The 19,913-nt window shown below is 40.6% G+C and overlaps 1 protein-coding gene across 2 annotated transcripts in view; it reads left to right on the forward strand.

The window, feature by feature from the left end:
• The window catches only part of tgfbr2l (transforming growth factor beta receptor-like), a 101,112-nt gene that overhangs the window by 76,936 nt on the left and 4,263 nt on the right, over window positions 1–19,913 (forward strand). Inside the window, exons 5-6 of one of the 2 annotated variants that reach the window (XM_043693969.1) lie at window positions 5,886–6,027; window positions 15,577–15,704. In XM_043693969.1, coding sequence (XP_043549904.1) covers window positions 5,886–6,027; window positions 15,577–15,704 — 270 coding nt within the window. Of the gene's footprint in view, window positions 1–5,885; window positions 6,028–7,564; window positions 7,756–15,576; window positions 15,705–19,913 lie in introns of those variants that run through there. The other variant, XM_043693970.1, reaches the window with a different exon arrangement.

A 19,913-nucleotide genomic window follows, 5' to 3' on the forward strand; every position in this document is an offset into this window, starting at 1 on the left:
TTGTCCTTAATATATTTGTAAAAACCCTTTGGATTCTCCTTAATTCTATTTGCCAATGCTATCTCATGTCCCCTTTTTGCCCTCCTGATTTCCCTCTTAAGTATACTCCTACTTCCTCTCCCTATAGCTCAAACCTTCCAATCCTGGCAACATACTTGTAAATCTTATTTGAATCCTTTCAAGTTTCACAATGTCCTTCCTATACATGTAGACCAGAATTGCACACAATATTCCAATAGTGACCTAATCAATGTCCTGTACAGCTGCAACATGACCTCTCATTTCCTATACTCAATGCTCTGACCAATACCAAATGCCTTCTTCACTATCCTATCTACTTGCAAGAAACTATGAACCTGCACTCCAAGGTCTCTTTGTTCAGCAATATTCCTCAGGACTTTACCATTAAGGTATAAATCCTGCCCTTATTTACCTTTCCAAAATGCAGCATCTCATGTTTATCAATGGGGCGGCATGCTGGCTCAGTGGTTAGCACTGCTGCCTCACAGCACCAGTGTCCTAGGTTCGATTCTAGCCTTGGGCAACTGTCTGTGTGGAGTTTGCACATTCTCCCTGTGTCTGCATGGGTTTCCTCCGGGTGCTCCGGTTTCCTCCCACAGTCCAAAGATGTGCAGGTCAGATGAATTGGCCATGCTAAATTGCCTGTAGTGTTAGGTGCATCATTCAGAGGGAAATAGGTCTGGTGGGTTACTCTTTGGAGGGTCAGTATGGACTGGTAGGGCCAAAGGGCCTGTTTCTACACTGTAGGGAATCTAATCTAATCTGATCTTAAATTCCATCTGTCACTCCTCAACCTATTGGCCCATCTGATCAAGATCCCATTGTACCCTGAGGTAACCTTCTTCATTGTCCATTACACCTTCATTTTTGGTGTCATCTGCAAACTTGCTAACTATACTTTCTATGTTCACATCCAAATCATTTGTATAAAAAGATGAAAAGCAGTGGACCTAACACCAATCCTTGTGGCACACCTCTGGTCACAGGCCTCCAGTCTGAAAAGCAACTCACCCTCTGCCTTCTACCTTCAAGCCAGTTCTGTATCCAATTGGCTAGTTTTCCCTCATTCTGTGTGATCTAACTTTGCTTACCAGTCTACCACAAGGAACCTTGTTGAATGCCTTACTAAGGTCCATATAGATTACATCTACCGCTCTGCCCTCATCAATCCTCTTTGTTACTTCTTCAAAAACCTCAATCAAGTTCATGAGACATGATTTCTTCTGCACAAAGCCATGATGACTGTTTGTAATCAGTCCTTGCCTTTCCAAATGCATGTAAATCAAGCCCTCCGGATTCCCTCCAACAACTTGCCCACCACCGATGTCAGGCTCACCAGTCTATAGTTCCCTGGCTTTTTCTTACCATCTTTCTTTAATAGGTGCACTGCATTAGCCACCCCTTAGTCTTCCAGCACCTCACCTACAACTATCGATGAAACAAATATCTCAGCAGGGGGCCCAGCAATCACTTCCTCAGCTTCCCACAGTTCTATGATACACCTGACTAGGTCCTGGGGATTTATCCACCTTTATGCATTTTAAGACTTTCAGCACCTCCTCCTCTGTAATATGGGCATTTTCCAAGATGTGGCTATTTATTTCCCCACGTTCTCTATTTTTCATATCCTTCTCCACAGTAAATACTGATGCAAAATACTCATTTAGTATCTCCCCCATCTCCTAGTTCCACACATAGGTAGCCTTGCAGATCTTTATGGGGTTCTATTCTCTCCCTAGTTACCCTTTTGTCCTTAATGTATTTCTAAACCACCAACACTGCCACTTCATGTGCCTGAATGTTTTTTTTCTTCTCTTTCACCCTCACAGGTTTCCTTTTTACCCTATGGTAAACCATCTTTACTATCTTCAATTAGATCTCCTTTTCCGTAACCACCTGAGGATTTCTCTTTTCCCCAATTTATTTCGCTTGCAGATTGAAATTGATGTTGGAAGCCAAACTTTGATTTAGGAATCAACTCATCATCATTTGACATTTCCACTGCTAATCTTGCAGTCTTAACTCTTCCACATCAACTCTCACTTCTTCAAGAAGTGAATTTTTGATCTCCTCCAAAATAATTGTCACTCTAAGAGCGTCAAATTTTCAACTATTTTCAATGTATTTGTCCACCTGTCAAAATTAGTTTGTTTGATCATTTCAAACTCTATGTACATCTGGCCAGGTTCCCTCCTGAGATTCTTAAAACATTTTTAGATTAGATTACATTACATTACAGTGTGGAAACAGGCCCTTCGGCCCAACAAGTCCACACCGACCCGCCGAAGCGCAACCCACCCAGACCCCTACATTTACCCCTTACTAACACTACGGGCAATTTAGCATGGCAAGTTCACCTGCACCTGCACATCTTTGGAAGGAAACCGGAGCACCCGGAGGAAACCCACGCAGACACGGGGAGAACGTGCAAACTCCACACAGTCAGTCGCCTGAGGCAGGAATTGAACCCGGGTCTCCGGCGCTGTGAGGCAGCAGTGCCGCCCACCGTGCCGCCCACTACGTTGTCTGTAGTCTTCTGGTATTAGTTCAAATGAGCTTAAGTTGGCTTTTTTCACCTCATCATTCTCCCCAGATACTTCCTCTGATGGTGATGCAAATAGCTCACTAGCTCAACCTACCAACTTTATTAGGATCAACAATGCCTACATGGACACAGGCTAATTTATTTGGTTAGTAACTTTCACAAATGAAACGGAAAAGTCTTTTACATCCTTTTCATTGAACTTGGACATATGTAAATAGATCCCCACCAGGCCTTTGGCTATGATGGGATTGCTCTCCATCACTGTCCTGATCACTACTCTGACCTTTCACTTCTACCTCCTATCTTTTAAGACAACTTTGAGTTTTCAGTTCCAATCTCTGAAGTTCAAAACTTCCTTTCTTCCTTTCTTCTGCTGGGGCCGCCTTGTCCTTTCTTTTTCCTTTGCTAGAGCTGTTCTCTCTTTCTGGTTTTCTTCTGCTTTCAATCATAATAAAACTGTTTTATTTCCTTTTCATGTTCAACCAGTTTCATTTGCAATGGAATGTTAGCCATTTCCAAAAATTCTGATTGCATTTCTGGCAATTGTAAATTTTGAGCTATTGCTGCCAATATCTCTCCTTTTCGCACAGGCAAAGCCCACCTCAACTCCAACTTCAGCTTGTCTACGGATAATAAAAGCTTTGCCTTGCTCACTTTCTGTAAAGCTCCCTTCCGCCCCCAGGAAACTGAGTGACTGAAAGAGCCATTACTACATAAGGCAAAACCAAAGACAACTCCCAGATAGAGAACACAAACTCTCACCACTCACTGTCTTTGAGTTGAATAACTCATACTCAACATGGAATTAGAGATCTGATTCCAATAATAGCTCCCAATTTGTTATGGATCAAACCAATAATCCCACCCACCCACCAAATATATTAAGAAGATAGCCTAGACCCCAACTTTGTCTTATTTTTAAAGGCATGTAAAGGATATTTTTAGAGGATATAAGAAGATAAAACTAAAATCTGGAATAAGCAAAATGACACATCTATTGTGCACTGATATTTAATACAATCAGGTCTAAACTTCTGCATTAACTTTACTTTCCTGCTTCACCCATCATATTCACTTTGGGAAGAAGTATAAAATAGGGTATTACCAAAATGGAGAATGACAGCAGAGGTGCAGAAATGTCCAGGTGTTCTAAAGCACAAGTCACAAAATTGAATATGGATATACATCGTATAATCAAGGTGGTTAATTGGATGATTAGCGTTATTTCAATAGGAATTGAACATAAAAGTAAGGATATTACATTCCAGTTGGAAAGGCATTTGTGATACCACATCTTGAATATTGTGTGCAATTTGGTCTCCTTATTTAAGGAAATGTGTAAGTATGTTGGAGATGATTCCAAGAGAGTACCTAGAGCTGTTAGCACTGCTGCCTAGGTTCGAATCCAGTCTTGGGTGACTGTCCGTGTGAAGTTAGCACATTCTTTCCATGTCTGCATGGGTTTCTGTCAGGTGTTGTAGCTTCCCCCCCACACGCCCAAAGTCCAAAGATGTAGTTTAAATGGATTGTCATGGTAAATTGTCCATAGTGTCCAGGAATATGAGGCTAGCTGGATTAGCCATTGTAAATGCAGGCTCACAGGGATATGGTGGGGCGCTGAGTTTTGGTTTGGGTGGGATACTCTTGAGGGCTGGTACAGACTTGATGAGCTGAACAGCTTCTTTCTGCACAAAAGGAGTTCTATAATGAGTGAGTTTTAGCATGAGTATAGAATGCACAGACTGAGAATGTTTTCACTGGAGATTGGAAGAATGAGGGATGACTTGATTGAAATGTATTAGTCCTGAATGGTCTGGACAAGTTGGATGTGGATATGATGTTGACTCTCGATGATGTCCAGAACTAGGGGTCATTTTAAAATTAGAGATACCCTTTAAGGACAGAGATCAGGATAACATTTTTTTCTGAGGATTGTGCAAATTTAAAACTCTGCCTCAGAATACAATGGAGGTGAGATAATTGAAAATTTTTAAGGTGTGGTAGGCAATTTATTTTTCTTAGATGAGGGAGGCCAAGATTGTCAGGAGTAGATGCTCCCCCAAGATCGTGAATCTTATTTTGTCAAGTTTTATTTGGCAATGCTTCTCTGAAGCAATTTGTAACATTTCATTGCATTAAAAGAACAATGTGAATGCACAATATTGTTCTTGTTATTCAATGATTCTATGATTCTATGTTGTTGTTTATAGATATTTCCTTTTCTTTCCAAAATCTTTTGCACACACATCATTGTATGTTTTACTTTGATGTGTGGCACATAATATCTATGTGTACATTGTGATTTATGTTGTAATGTGCTGAAAGTCATTTGCTTATGGTGCAAAAGTATTTCGGTGTTTATGTAGCCACTAGTTTAGTCTTTAGTACCTGATACATAATGCATTACCACTCAGAATGAGGTAATTTAGCAAAGCATCAGGCAAGCATTTTTAATTCTAGATCTTATTAAATTCAAACATCACCATCTGTCATGGTGGAATTCAAACCCATACCTCCAGAATTAACTGGAGTCTCTGGAGAGACCCAGTTAATGTTACAAGGGCATCACTGGTTCAGCGAGCATTTGCTGCCCATCCCTAATTGCCCAGACGGCAGTTAATAGTCAATCACATTGCTGTAGGCCTGGAGTTGCACGGAGGCCAGACCAGATAAGGATGGCAGTTCCCCAGTTCCCCAGTCAGATGTGAATCAGATGGGTTTTTTATTTACAGAATGGTTTCATGATCACATCATTAGACACTTAATTCCAGATTCTTTTTTATTCACATTCTGCTGGGATAGGATTTGAACGCAGGTCCCTAGAACATTACCTGGGATTCTGGAGTAACAATCCAGTGATAATACCACTAGGCCATCACCTCCCCTAAATTCCCAGTTGAGCGAATTTACCACTATGCCACATTAAGCCTCCCCTTAATTACTCTAATTTTAAAATAAAACAGGATGCTTATGAGATAAAGTTAAGATTAATTCACACAAATTCTTCATCTAAAAAATCTTAATATTGTTATGCAGCTATAATCTTGCTGAAATTATCATTTGATCAGTTAGGAACTATAATAAGGCAATACAATGTGATGTCAAGTGACCTAAGATGAGAGAATATATATATTTGACCAGGAATGAAAGTTTATCTTTAAGTGCTATTTTAAAAGCATTTCGTTTCTGAAGACTGCATGTTTGATTTTCGAGCATATACCATTCTTGTTGCTTATTCTTACTACATTCAATATTCAGAGTTGAATAAACATAATTTGCCACTATGTAAACAAACAGAAATTGTTGTCTTGTTGCACAGGTTGGCACTGCCAGGTATATGGCACCTGAAGTCCTAGAATCTCGTGTAAACCTGGAAGATCTCGAGTCATTTAAACAGATGGATATATACTCAATGGCCCTGGTTCTATGGGAAATGGCTTCTCGATGTGAGGTCATTGGAGGTAAGATCAACATCAGATCATCAAATATTTAGTTTTTAAATGATACAGAGAAAATTCTATTGCTACCTAAACTAATAAAAACATATAATTCTTAGAAAAATGTTCTGAAGTATAGAACAGGTTGAGGAAGTCCAAAACTAGAGGGGAATGATTTATAAGGGATGTAAAGGGCAACTTTTCCATACAGAGAGTGGCGCATGTATGGAATGAACGTCCAGAAAAAGTGGTGGAGGCTGGTACAATTACAACATTTCAAAGGCATCTGGATGGGTATATGAATAGGAATGGTTTAGAGAGATTTGGGCCAAATCCTGGCAAATGGGATTAGATTTATCTAGGATATCAGACCAACATGAATGAGTTAGACGAAAGGGTCTGTATCTGTACTATATATCTCTATGACTCTATGACTCTTTATTACTATGAATATTTGTTCTACTGGCTTTTTATTGTAAGTTCTCCTGAGACAGCTATCGTATTGCCCCCTGTATCTCTTATCATTTCATGAAAGAGGATTCCAGTTGTGTTACAGCAATATCTTTTCACGTGTCTATCTCATTGTTATCCTTTCTGAACTTGCATTTATCTCAACTGTGACTTTTTTATTTGGTTAACATTTACAAATCTGCTCTGTTACAAATTACACTAAAGAAGCTCAAATCCTGTCACAATGGAGACCAAGCAAGATATATTTAATTTGCTTCACAATAACTGCAACAAGAAAGTAAGAGCCATACAGCTAGTTTTGTTGTCTTAGACGTTCCCACACAACTGTAGGCAGCTGCTTTTCCATTGCAGACATATTCCCAGGAGAAGTCAATTCTGTTTCTGATTGTTTCATCAAGTAAGTTAAAATAAGCAAAGGTCAAATGTTCCACTTTTTTTAATCTTTCCTTGATTGGAAACAGGACTTTATTGAGTACCTACTGAGAACAAAGTGATGTGACTAAACCTCTCCAAATCACAAGGACTAAAATTGGTCTTGGTCATAGCACAATGTGGGTGATAACCAATCAAAATTTGGTCCTACACCTTGATTTTTATTTTCCCCAACTTTGACTTCCTTGCTTAGCCAGTTAATTTTCATTACAGTATGGGGTGATGATAATGTGGATGGATCTGTAAATATCCAGGAGATCGGTTGACAATTTTGAACTTTAATTCAGCACTTGGCAAGGCAGAGGTCTGAATGTAATGGATTAGCATTTCTTTCTTCCTGTTACCCTCTAATTTTTCATCTTTCTTATTTCATTACGTCATCTTAGCCGTATGCTTTAGTCAAATTTAAGATTTTCCATTCCCTCATCAAGATGTTCCTTTATACCATATAATGGGTTTCCTATTGTATGCTATTTAACTTGTTAACATCCTGAGATTGAGGTTTTTATTTATTTTCCAAAAATCAATGGAAAATAAAATCAGGTGGGACATACAATGGGTGGCTAATCTGCTACCACAAATTTCCACCTCAAATAAGTAAAAATGCTACTCCACTTCTTACAAACTGTTCTGACAAACACTGCTGTTCTCATTCCAGGAAAGACTGAAAGGAAATAACCCACAGAAAAAGTTGGATCGTAAAGAACAAGTAGCTTTGATTGATTAGATTTCCAATTAAATATTCCTATCCTACTGCAGCCAAATTTGAGACAGTTTTCAAACAATATTAATCAGTTCTTTCCTTAAGTAGTAAGTGATGATGCAGGTCATTGTGGTATACGCATGCTTTGTCAACACGCATCGGCTATTAACGCAATTGATGAGTTGTGAATGCTGTTTGGATAACACAAAATTTCTATTGAAAGAGTAAAGCAATTTTTTATTGCATTCTTCTACAGTGTAATTTTCAATTGTAGTTTTCCACAGCACGATTTTCTACGGTGCAAGGTTGCAGAGGAACCCAACTGTTGCATTATACTAGAAAGGCCTGTGTAGTTAATGTTAATTTAAGTATTATTAACATGGAATCTTATTATGCAAATACCAATGTTGCAACATGTGACTAGTCCTTTTATTTATTCCATATCCAGAAGTGTTATCACACATTACAGAATGATGTTCGCCACACCAAATTCCCGTGAATTTTTGTGAATACTATTAACTGCTGGTTAGTTCCCTTTTTTTATACCCAGAAGTGTTATCACACACAGCTGAGGGACCTTCCCACCACCAAAACCACTGTGATTTATTTTTGTTTTTTTTTAACCTGTATCGTCAATTCAATATTTACAAGCAAAGTCCATTATCGACAATGCAAACCATCAAAAGTGGAAGTGGATCAGGGACTAAATCAACATGGAATTGGATGGAGAAATAAGGCACTGTATCTCCTGCAGTATTCACTACTCTCTAAAGGCATCAAAAGCACTACATGCTTCTTTGCTAATGACTCCCAAGTAGTAACTAGCCCCTTTTTAAAAATATCTACCCTGAAGTGATATCTCACACAACTGAGCATCCTTTCCTCCACCAAAATCACCATAACCATGTCTTTTAGCTAGTCATTATTTAGTTAACATATGTTATTTTTCTAATCAACTTGTTGATAGATGTTATTACACACCTCTGAAGCAGGTGGGAGTTGAACCCAGGCCTCTCAGTGCAGGGCTGAGCACTACCATTGCACCACAAGAGGGCATGCTTTCCTGCAGCTAGTAATCCCAGGTGATCTCCCATCCAAGTACTAACTTGGCCTGAGTTTGCTAAGCTTCTGAGACCAAATGAGAGCAGACTCATTCAGACTGGTGTGACCATATTGCTCTGCCAATGTATTGGATCCAGCTGGATCCCATTGTCATGCCAAGTTATTTATACCTAACTACAAATGAATGGGAGGTGCTGCAGCTCTTTGGTGACATCTCTAGGCAATATAATGTTAGAACAGCATAGTAACGTAAAGCTGTATTTCTTGTGCAAAATGGTATATAAGTAATAAACACAATTATTAGCCACTATGATTTCTCATTGTATTAAACTATATTTAACTTCTTTCATACTTAAATATAAAGTTAGCTCGAGTTTTTGAAAATTATAATTTGTAATTTAGTTTTTTGATTCTGATACCTAATTTATGTCTATGGGAAATTCTACACCATTTAAAATTCTACATTATATACAATTACATTGCTCAAGGATCATCATCAGAACTGTTTTGCTTACTAAACATTTTATTTTGTATATTTCCTAAATGTTCATGGATAGAAACACACCAAAAAATGAGGATACGATGAATCTGCTCCAGCCATAAAATGTAAGAGCAAAAGATCATTCAGTCCATTGTATCTGCTCTACTATTCGATGAGATCATGACTGATCAAATAATCCTCAACTCCATTTCCCTATCTTATTTCAGAGCCTTACTTATTTAAAAACTCCATTTCAGCCTCGTATATACTTAATGGCCCAGCTTTAATAGCCCTCTACTTTAAAGAATTCCACAGGTTCACCAGACTCAGAGAAGAAATGCCTCCTCACCTCTGCTTTAGAGGTGTGACCCCTTATGCTGAGATTATGCCTTCTGATCCTAGACTCTCCATGTGGGGAAACCATCTTTCCACATCTACCCTGTGAAGTCCTCTAAGAAACTTGCATGTTTCAATAAGGTCGCCTTTCATTTCTTCTTTATTCTAACAAATACAGACCCACTCTATTCAACCTTTTTTCAGAAGGCAATCCTTCCAAAACTTGTGTCAGCCAAGTGAATTTTCCTTGGACTGTCTCCAATGTGACTATATCTTTCCTTACATTAGGGCCCAAAACTGTCCACAGTATTTCAGCTGTGGTCTGACTGATGCCTTTTATAGTTTTAGCAAATATCCCTACTTTTATACTCCATCTCCTTTGAAAGAAAGGCCAACATTCCATTTGCCTGTCCTATTACTATTACTTGCTGAACTTGGATTCTAGCTTTTAGTGATTCATGGATGAGGACTTCTAAATCTGTTTTCTCCATATCTTTCAGCAGTCTTTCTCCATTTAAGTACTATTCGGTGCCTTTATTCTTCCTGCTAAAGTGCACAACCTCACATTTCCCTACGTTATACTTCAACTACCAAGTTTTTGTCAATTCACTTAAGCTGTCTGTATCCCTCTGCAGACTGTATGTGTCATTCTTATCAATTGCCTTCTCATCTATTTCATGTCGTGGGCAAACTTGGCAATAGTACATACATTCAAGATATTAATATATAGTAAATCATTGTGGCCCAACACTGATCCCTATGACACCACTAGTTAAAAGATTCCATCCAGGAAATATCGGGAAGAGCTTAAACCTGTCTTCTTTAGATAGCCAATCCTTTAACCATGCTAACATATTGCCCTGGCACCATGGGCTCTTATTAAGTAGCCTAATATGCAGTAGCTTATCAAAAGACATCACATTTTACTAAATATTTTAGAAAATACTGTATCCATCAAAAGCCCAGCAGTAGTAAATTTATTACTAGCTAAGCAATAAACAATGGGAGATTAATCATTATGGTAGGAGATGGATTCACAGATGCTTGGGCAAATGGCTATTATTTATAATAATTAATCGTGAGTGATGGATGTTGAAGGTTGTGGTATCATAGTCCTACTTAATAGGTTCTCAATAAAGTTATGGCAAAAGATAATTTAAAATTTTACAAACATTGACTACAGTATATCTGGCCAGATTTGGAAGAACAACCATTTTAGAACGCGAGCCAAAATCCTTCGTCTGCAATCTTATTAATGTTCAGAATCAACAATGAACTCATTTTCCACTGGACAGTTTTATTTTTCTAGAAGCTTTAGTAACAACAGACTCAATCTGTTCCTTATTTTCCACACTTCTTTAAGAGCTGACAACTATTGATCTTTCAAATTTCCAGATGTCCATCCTCCCAAGCTAATACTTTCGCAAATAGCAAGCAACTTATGTTTAAAATTAACCAGCAATGCAGAAAACAAAAAAAAAGCCACTAGCCTTGTATTTCAGAATGATCATAATGCAATTTAATTTGTACAAACTTGTTGAACAATCAAATGTTGATGTCTTCCCTTAACTCACCCACACTTAGCCCTCAAAATGAAGGCTCCCTTGCACAATGCATCACATGATAAAGGAAAAAGAAATTAGCCCTGTCAACCCTGCAAAGTCCTCCTTACTAACACATGGGAATCGAGAGCTGTCTCAAAGACTAGTAAAGCAACAGCCTGACATAGTCATATTCACAGAATCACACATTACAGACAATGCCCCAGATACCACTATCCCTGGACATGTGCTGTCCCACTGGCTGGACAGACTCAGCGAGTGTGGCAGCACAGTGGTACACAGTTGGAAGGGAGCTGCCCCAGGCTTCCTCAACGTTGATGGTGGACCCGATAAACTCTCATGGCTTCAGGTTAAACACAGGCAAGGAAATCTCCTGTTGATTACCAAGTATCATCCTTCCTGGATGGTACCTTGAGGTTTATAAATTGCTGCAGGGGATTGATAAGGCAAATGTTGAACAGATGTTCCCCATTGTGGGACAGTCTAGAACAAGAGGTCATAAATATAGAGTAAGTGGAGGTAGGTTCAAAACTGAGATGAGGAGAAACTACTTCTCTCAGAGGATTGTGAATCTGTGGAACTTACAATCCCAGAACACAAAGGAGGCAGAAGATTCTGATGAAAACCAGGATAAATGGCAATGGGGAGCAGGCAGGAAAGTAGATTTGAGACCAGGATAAGCCATGATCATGTTACATGCTGATTGACATGAACAGTTGAATTCCTTACTCCTGGTCCTTATTCCTTGGTTCTTCAGCTGATGAATCAGTATTCCTCCATGATGAACAACATTTGGAGTTGGAATCAAGGGTAACAAAGATGTAAAATGTACTCTTGGTGGGGTTTCCAACGTCCATCACCGAGAGTGGCTCGGCAGTAGCACTACTGATTTAGCTGGTTGGATCCTTAAGGACAGAGCTCCTAGACTGGGTCTGCAGCAGTGAGGGAGCCAACAAAGGAGAGAAACATACATGACATACATCCTTACCAAGAATATTGGTAAGAGTGACCACCGTACAGTCCTTGTGGAGCTGAAGTCTCTCCTTCACATTGAGAGTATTCCCCATTGTGTTGTGTGGCATTATTACCATGCTAAATGGGACAGACTTCATACAGACCTAGAAACTCAAGATTGCAGGTCATCAACAACAGTACAACTGCTCTTCATTGCCCTTTGATCTGTAACCTTGTATCCTGGCAGATTCCCCCACTCAACCCTTACCATCAAATCAGGGGCTCAACCTTGCTTTGATTCAGAGTATAAGAGGGAATGCCAGGAGCAGAACCAGGCACACCTAAGAATGAAGAGTCAACCTGCTGAAGCTACCAAACAGGACTACCAGCAAGCCAAACTGCATAAGCAGCAAATGATAGACAAAGCTAAGCGATCCCACAGCCACTGGATTAAATCTAAGCTCTGCCATCCTGCCACATCCCATCAAGAATGATGGTGAACAATTAAACAACACACTGGAGGAGAAGGCTTCACAAACATCCCCATTGTCAATGATGGAAGAGCCCAGCACATTAGTGCAAAAGCTAAGCCTGAAAAATTTCAGGCAATACTCAGCCAGAAGTATTGAGTGGATGATCTATCTCATCCTCCTCTAGTGGTCCCCAGCATCACAGATACCAGTCTTCACCCAATTTGATTCACTCCACATGATATTAAGAAATGGTTGGAGACACTGGATACTAGAAAAGCTATGGGCCCTATTAAAATTCCAGCAATAATACTGAAGGCTTTTGCTCCAGAACTTGCCACTTCCCTAGCCAAGCTCCTTCAGCACAGTTACAACATTGGCATCTACCCTACAATGTGGAAAATTGCCCAGGTGTGTCCTGTACACAAAAAACCGGGACAAATCCAAATCAGTCAACTACCGCCCACACCAGTCTAGTTTCAATAATTCGTAAGGTGATGGAAGGCGTCAACAGAGTGCTAGCAAGCAGCACCTGCTCAGTATAACTTGCTCAGTGATGCCTGGTTTGGGTTCCACTATGGCCATTCAGCTCCTGACCGCATCACAGTCTTGGTTCATATATGGACAAAAGAGCTGAATTCCAGAGGTGAGGTGAGAGTGACAACCCTTGTCATCAAGGCTGCATTCAACCACGTGTGACATCAAGGAGCCCTAGTAAAACTGGAATCAATGGGTGTCAGGAGCAAACTCCCTGCTGATGGGAGACATATCGGGCACATAGGAAAATGACTGCGGTTATTGAGATCTCAACTCCAGGACATCTCTGCAGGAGTTCCTCGGGGTATTGTCCTAGGCCCAGCCATCTTCAGCTGCATCACTAATGACCTTCATAATGTCAGAAGTGGGGATGTTTGCCAATGATTGCACAATGTTCAGCACCATTCACAACTCCTCAGATACTGAACATGTTCAAATGCAGTAAGTTATGGACAATATCCAGGCTTGGGCTGTCAAATGGCAGGTTATTTCCATTACCAATAAGACAATCTGACTACTGCCCCTTGACATTCAATGGTATTACCATCACTGAATCCCCACTATTAACTTATTGGGGCTTATTTTTAACCAAAAATGCAACTGGACTCATTGCATAAACACAGTGGCTACAAGTGCAGGTCAGAAACTAGGAATGTAGTCAGTAACTCATCTCCTTACTCCCCAGAGCCTGCCCACCATCTGCAAGGAGTGTGATGGAATATTCCCCACTTGCCTGGATAATTGTAGCTTCAATAATACTCAAGAAGCTTGACACTATCCAGGGCAAAGCAGCTCAATTGTTTGGCATTACATCCACGAGCATCCATTCCCTTCACTGCTGATGTTCAGTATCAGCAGTGTGTACTATCTATAAGGTGCACTGCAGAAATTCACCAAACATCCTTAGACAGCACCTTCTAAACCGCCAACCACTTCATCTAGATGGACAAGGGCAGCAAATACATGGCAATACCACCACCTTAAAATTTCCCTCCAAGCCACTCACCACCCTGACTTGAAAATATATCATTGTTTCTTCACTGTCATTGGGTCAAAATCCTGGAATTCCCTCCCTAAGAGCTTTGTGGGTTGACCTACAGCAGTTTTAGAAGGAAGCTCACCACCACCTTCTCAAGCGCCACTAGGTGGGCTATAAATGCTGGCTCGTCAGCTATGTCCATACCCCATAAACTAATTTTAAAAACTCTCCAGTTCAAATGACTTCCTGGTAAATCCCTCTGTATCCTCTCTAGTGCAATCACATCACTTTTACAATGTGGGGGTTAAGGAAGGTAGTCAGATACAAATTGAGCAAGGGGCTACAGAATTTGCTGAGGAGACTGAAAATGTTGTCTTTTTTTATTTTTAAATAATGAATTGGAAGGGACATTGGCTATCATCATTTTGAAGGTAAAACTCTGAATGAAGTCACAGGTTCTAAACCAAATAAACACTCCACTCATCCACTTTATTGCCCCATTGGTGGAAGTGAAAATTACCATCATAATGTCTATCAAGCAGTTAAACTTACCCAGCTGCTTAAGCTTAATATTTTAATTACTGATGACTAATATGGCACTCTTAATTATAATACAATGTCCTGCTGTGTTTTACAATAAATATGTTTTGCTAAAACATAGGAACATCCAACATGTCTGAATGTTGAAGTGTTAGAATTAAAATTATATATAATTCAAAGTTTGTGCGAAGATTTGTAGCTCGGGTGCTCGTTGTTGTGGTTCTGTTCGCCGAGCTGGAAGTTTTTGTTGCAAACGTTTCGTCCCCTGGCTAGGCGACATCATCAGTGCTTGGGAGCCTCCTGCGAAGCACTTCTTTGATGTTTCCTCCGGTGTTTATAGTGGTCTGTCCCTCCCGCTTCCGGTTGTCAGTTTCAGCTGTCCGCTGTAGTGGTTGGTATATTGGGTCCAGGTCGATGTGTTTGTTGATGGAGTTTGTGGATGAATGCCATGCCTCTAGGAATTCCCTGGCTGTTCTCTGGGGAGAAAGTGAGGTCTGCAGATGCTGGAGATCAAAGTTGAAACTTCAAGCAACATGAATTCGACTGGGACAACACTACTATCATAGGGCAAGCCAGACAGAGAACAGCCAGGGAATTCCTAGAGGCATGGCATTCATCCACAAACTCCATCAACAAACACATCGACCTGGACCCAATATACCAACCACTACAGCGGACAGCTGAAACTGACAACCGGAAGCGGCAGGGACAGACCACTATAAACACCGGAGGAAACATCAAAGAAGCGCTTCGCAGGAGGCTCCCAAGCACTGATGATGTCGCCTAGCCAGGGGACGAAACGTTTGCAACAAAAACTTCCAGCTCGGCGAACAGAACCACAACAATTATATATAATTTTCTCCCTAAGGGCATTATGGGTCAATATACAGCATTTGGACTGCAGCAGTTCAAGAAAGTAGCTTGCCACTACCTTCTCAAGGGCAAATAAGGACAGGCAATGAATGCTGGCCTAGCATGCAACACCCAAGTCCAGCAAGTGAATTAAAAAATACATTGAAAATAATATGTCTTTAATAATCTTACAGAGGTAAAAAGTTATGAATCGCCTTTTGGATCAAAAGTTCGTGATCATGCATGTGTTGAAAGCATGAGGGACATTGTATTAAGGGACAGAGGTCGTCCTGAAATCCCCAGCAACTGGCTGGTACACAAAGTAAGTATGAAATAGAATTGAGTGTTAGCTCTGATAATGTAAGCTGTCTTTGTTAATATAACATAGCATTTTAGTAATTTAACAACTACAGAACAAATAGCAGTATCATTCTATATCTGAGAGCATTGTTTTTCATTATATCAGGAAAGGACAATATTAAATATACCTTTTTAGAATGAATATGCTTCTTCTTACACAGACAATTTCACTATTTAACTAATTCATTAGGTTTCTTTCTCATTCAGAAAACATGATAATCGCAGACCACCACTAAACAAATTTGTTAAAATCATTCTCTATTAAATCAATCCTTTTTTTACTGTTATGTTTTTAAAGTCGAGGACCTGCTAAATAGTAAAATCCCTAACTGATTGCCATTTACTGTACAGGTTGTTGCTCGGTATTATTCAGTTTAGAGTGCTTTCTGATAGTGATAAACTAAAGACCACTCTTTAGATCACAATCCACCAGAAATAACTGGGTAAATTTATCTAACACATTGAAAAGAATCTTATTTGAGGAAGCAGACTTTAAACAATTGAAATGCAGGCCCTGACTTTCGCTCGCAGGTCAGATGCACAGAGCAGGCAGAAATCCCAGGTCTGCAAACCTGACCTTCCAGATATTCCCATTTTTGGCCCAGGGATGGGGAGTGCAGGTTGACTTAGAGTTGGGCTGGATAATCTAGAAGGCTACAAACATACCAATTCCCAAGATGGGATGGGTGGAAATCCTACCTCTGGGCTCTAATTCTGTGATGGAAGTATAGAAGATGAAGAATAAAACATGAAAAATGTGTTGCTGGAAAAGTGTAGCAGGTCAGGCAGCATCCAAGGAGCAGGAGAATCGACGTTTCGAGCATAAGCAAGGATGCCTTCCTTGAAGAAGCTCTCTTCCTCCCTCTACAAGGATTTCAGTGAGTCCCTCTCTCACTGCACTCCCCAGGTCATCTCCTCTGCCCTGAAGCTCTTCAGCCACGTCCTCAAACAGACTCGCTACCACAGTCACATCTCGAAAGGCTTATGCCCGAAACATCGATTCTCCTGCTCCTTGGATGCTGCCTGACCTGCTGCGCTTTTCCAGCAACACATTTTTCAGCTCTGATCTCCAGCATCTGCAGTCCTCACTTTTTCCTAGAAGCATAAAACATCTGCCCATCCCCCATGATTCCCCATATCCCTTGCAGGACTCTCCGCCTCTAAACATCGCCAAGGCCCTTCATAGACACAATACCAAATCATAATCTCTCCCCACCAACATTTGCCCTTTCTTCTCCATGACAACTCATTAAGTATCCACCATTTGCAAGACTTGGGGGAATGCTGACTGTGTCTATTGATGTTTCCATTATTGGGGGAAAAAAATCAATACTCCTTCAACTAATCTCTCATGAAAATAAACATTTCACTTCAGTGCCTAATTACTTCATCCCATATGTAGAGAAACATTTCTATTCCATGAACAGTTGGAACTATCCATCAAAATCCTCCCTCACAAGGCACCCCAAAATGAAAATGATATAGAAATCAATCACTGCAGCGCAACTCCTGTAATGATTGTGGGAACAGACAGTTTGAATTACCTAGTACCCTTTAAAAACATGTTTGAAGAAATTTGAAAATAAGTTTTGGTTATTCCAATGAATTTATGCACTTTTTAACTCCAGCATACATTTTGCAATAATCCAAAGTGTGTCTTATCTTGACCAAAGATGTCCCAACACCAGATTTAAAGGAATACCTTACTCCGAAAGAGGAAAGATATAAAATCTTTTCCCAGCCCTTATCCCTGCTTATCCTTCTTACTCCCATATATATGCTAACCTATATGCCCTCTACCCTCTTCCACAGCTCCATATATCTGCTATGCTAGTCAATGCCCCATACCTATCCCAGTGCTCCTCATACACATCTGATATCTTAGTGCTTAGTTCCACTCACCATCTTTCCCTCCCCCTTACCTGCCATGCCAACTCATTGAGTATCCACATTGGAGTAACAAACAGTGCTATTGCAGACCCCACTATTGAAAAAAACACACATTCATAAAAATACAGTCATTTTTTGACGGTGCTCGGCAGGTTGAAGACTATAGAGAGTTCAAGGCATTTAGGTACCTTTTGAACACAATCGTTTCCAAAGTTAACAGTCTCAAAGAGCACCTGACACCAACCACACACACACACACACGCACGCACGCGCACGCACGCGCACACACACACTATAGAGAGTTCAAGGCATTTAGGTACCTTTTGAACACAATCGTTTCCAACGTTAACAGTCTCAAAGAGCACCTGACACCAACCACACACACACACACACACACACACACAGCTGAAAAGGCTGGGGCTGTTTTTCCTGGAGCATCGGAGGCTGAGGGGTGACCTTATAGAGGTTTACAAAATTATGTGGGGCATGGATAGGATAAATAGACAAAGTCTTTTCCCTGGGGTCGGGGAGTCCAGAACTAGAGGGCATAGGTTTAGAGTGAAAGGGGAAGGATATAAAAGGGCAAGCAGAGAGATGTGCATGTATGGAATGAGCTGCGAGGGGGAGTGGTGTAATTGCAGCATTTAAAAGGCATCTGGATGAGTATATGAATAGGAAGGGTTTAGAGGGATATGGACCAGGTGTTGGCAAATGGAACTAGATTAGGTTCGGATATCTGGTCAGCATGGACGAGTTGGACCAAAGGATCTATTTCTGTGCTGTACATTTCTATGACTCTAAAAATATGAAATGTTTTTGAAATAACTTAACAGAATCCAGTATCCTTTCACCAAGTCAACATTTATTCAAACATGGAGAGTCCTTGACACAGATCCAGCTCCCCCAGTATGAACAGGACATCTGACAGTCCTTTTTTCTTCTTTTTTTTACTTCAGCTCTCAGAATGAATGGGATATCTGACAGCCCTGCTCTCAGAGTGAACAGAGACAGTCCTTTTTTTTCAGTGCCCTTGTCTCCTGTTTTTTTTAATAACTCCCACACTACCGCCTAACTGCGGTAGTGCTTATTTTTTCCCCCAGCACCCATGGTGTGTGTGTGCAGGTGTGAGACACAAGGTGTACGAATCTTTATTCAATTTCCACAGTCCTTTTCTTTTTTTTACCCGAGTGGCCAGTGACAAGCACTGCCCTTTACATTGCTGTTTATCTTTTTTTCTTAATGGGCAATGCTGTGTGAATGTCCTATTTATTTATTTTTCTTTTTTTTTCCTTTCTTTTTCTTTTAACCCCGACATTACCGCCTAACCGCGGTAGTGCTTATTTTTTCCTCCAGCACCCATGGTGTGTGTGTGCAGGTGTGAGACACAGTGAAAGACACAAAGTGCATGAATCTTTATTCAATTTCCACAGTCCTTTTCTTTTTTCTTCTTTTTCTAACCCCCCTACACTACCCCCTAATCGTGGTAGTGCTTATTTTATCCCCAGCACCCATGGTGTGTGTGTGCAGGTGTGAGACAAGCTCTTTTTTTTTTCTCTTTTTTTTTCTTTTTTTTCCCCCCACACTACCGCCTTACCGCGGTAGTGCTCCGCGTGCTCCTTTGACAAGGACACCCGGGCCCTAACGTAGACAGTCTTTTTCTTTTTTTTCTCTTTCTTTTTTTAAATAGAGTTTGGAGGGAGAATGGTGCACTCCACTCCCTGCGGCGCCCACCTCTCCCTGAACAACTCCAGGGTGTTGGTGGACACCGCGTGCTCCTTTGACAAGGACACCCGGGCCCTAACGTAGACAGTCTTTTTCTTTTTTTTCTCTTTCTTTTTTTAAATAGAGTTGGAGGGAGAAATGATGCACTCCACTCCCTGCGGCGCCCACCTCTCCCTGAACAACTCCAGGGTGTTGGTGCCAACCCCTGTTTATTTTTTTATTTAACCCCCACATTACCACCTAAGTAATCCCCCAATTTTTTTTCCTTTTCTATTTTATTTAACCCCCACACTACCACCTAAGTGCGGTAGTGCTTATTTTGTTCCCCAGCACCCATGGTGTGTGTGTGCAGGTGTGAGACACAGTGAAAGACACAAAGTGCACGAATCTTTATTCAATTTCCACCACCAGGAAGATAGACAAACACTGCCCTTCACATCAAAGGGCAGTGCTGTGTGATCAAAACAGTGAAGGGGAGGGTAGGGACTAAATCAAAATAGAGTTGGAGGGAGAAATGATGCACTCCACTCCCTGCGGCACCCACCTCTCCCTGAACAAC

Source organism: Chiloscyllium plagiosum, chromosome 7 (assembly GCF_004010195.1).
Source record: "Chiloscyllium plagiosum isolate BGI_BamShark_2017 chromosome 7, ASM401019v2, whole genome shotgun sequence".
Lineage (NCBI taxonomy): Eukaryota > Metazoa > Chordata > Chondrichthyes > Orectolobiformes > Hemiscylliidae > Chiloscyllium > Chiloscyllium plagiosum.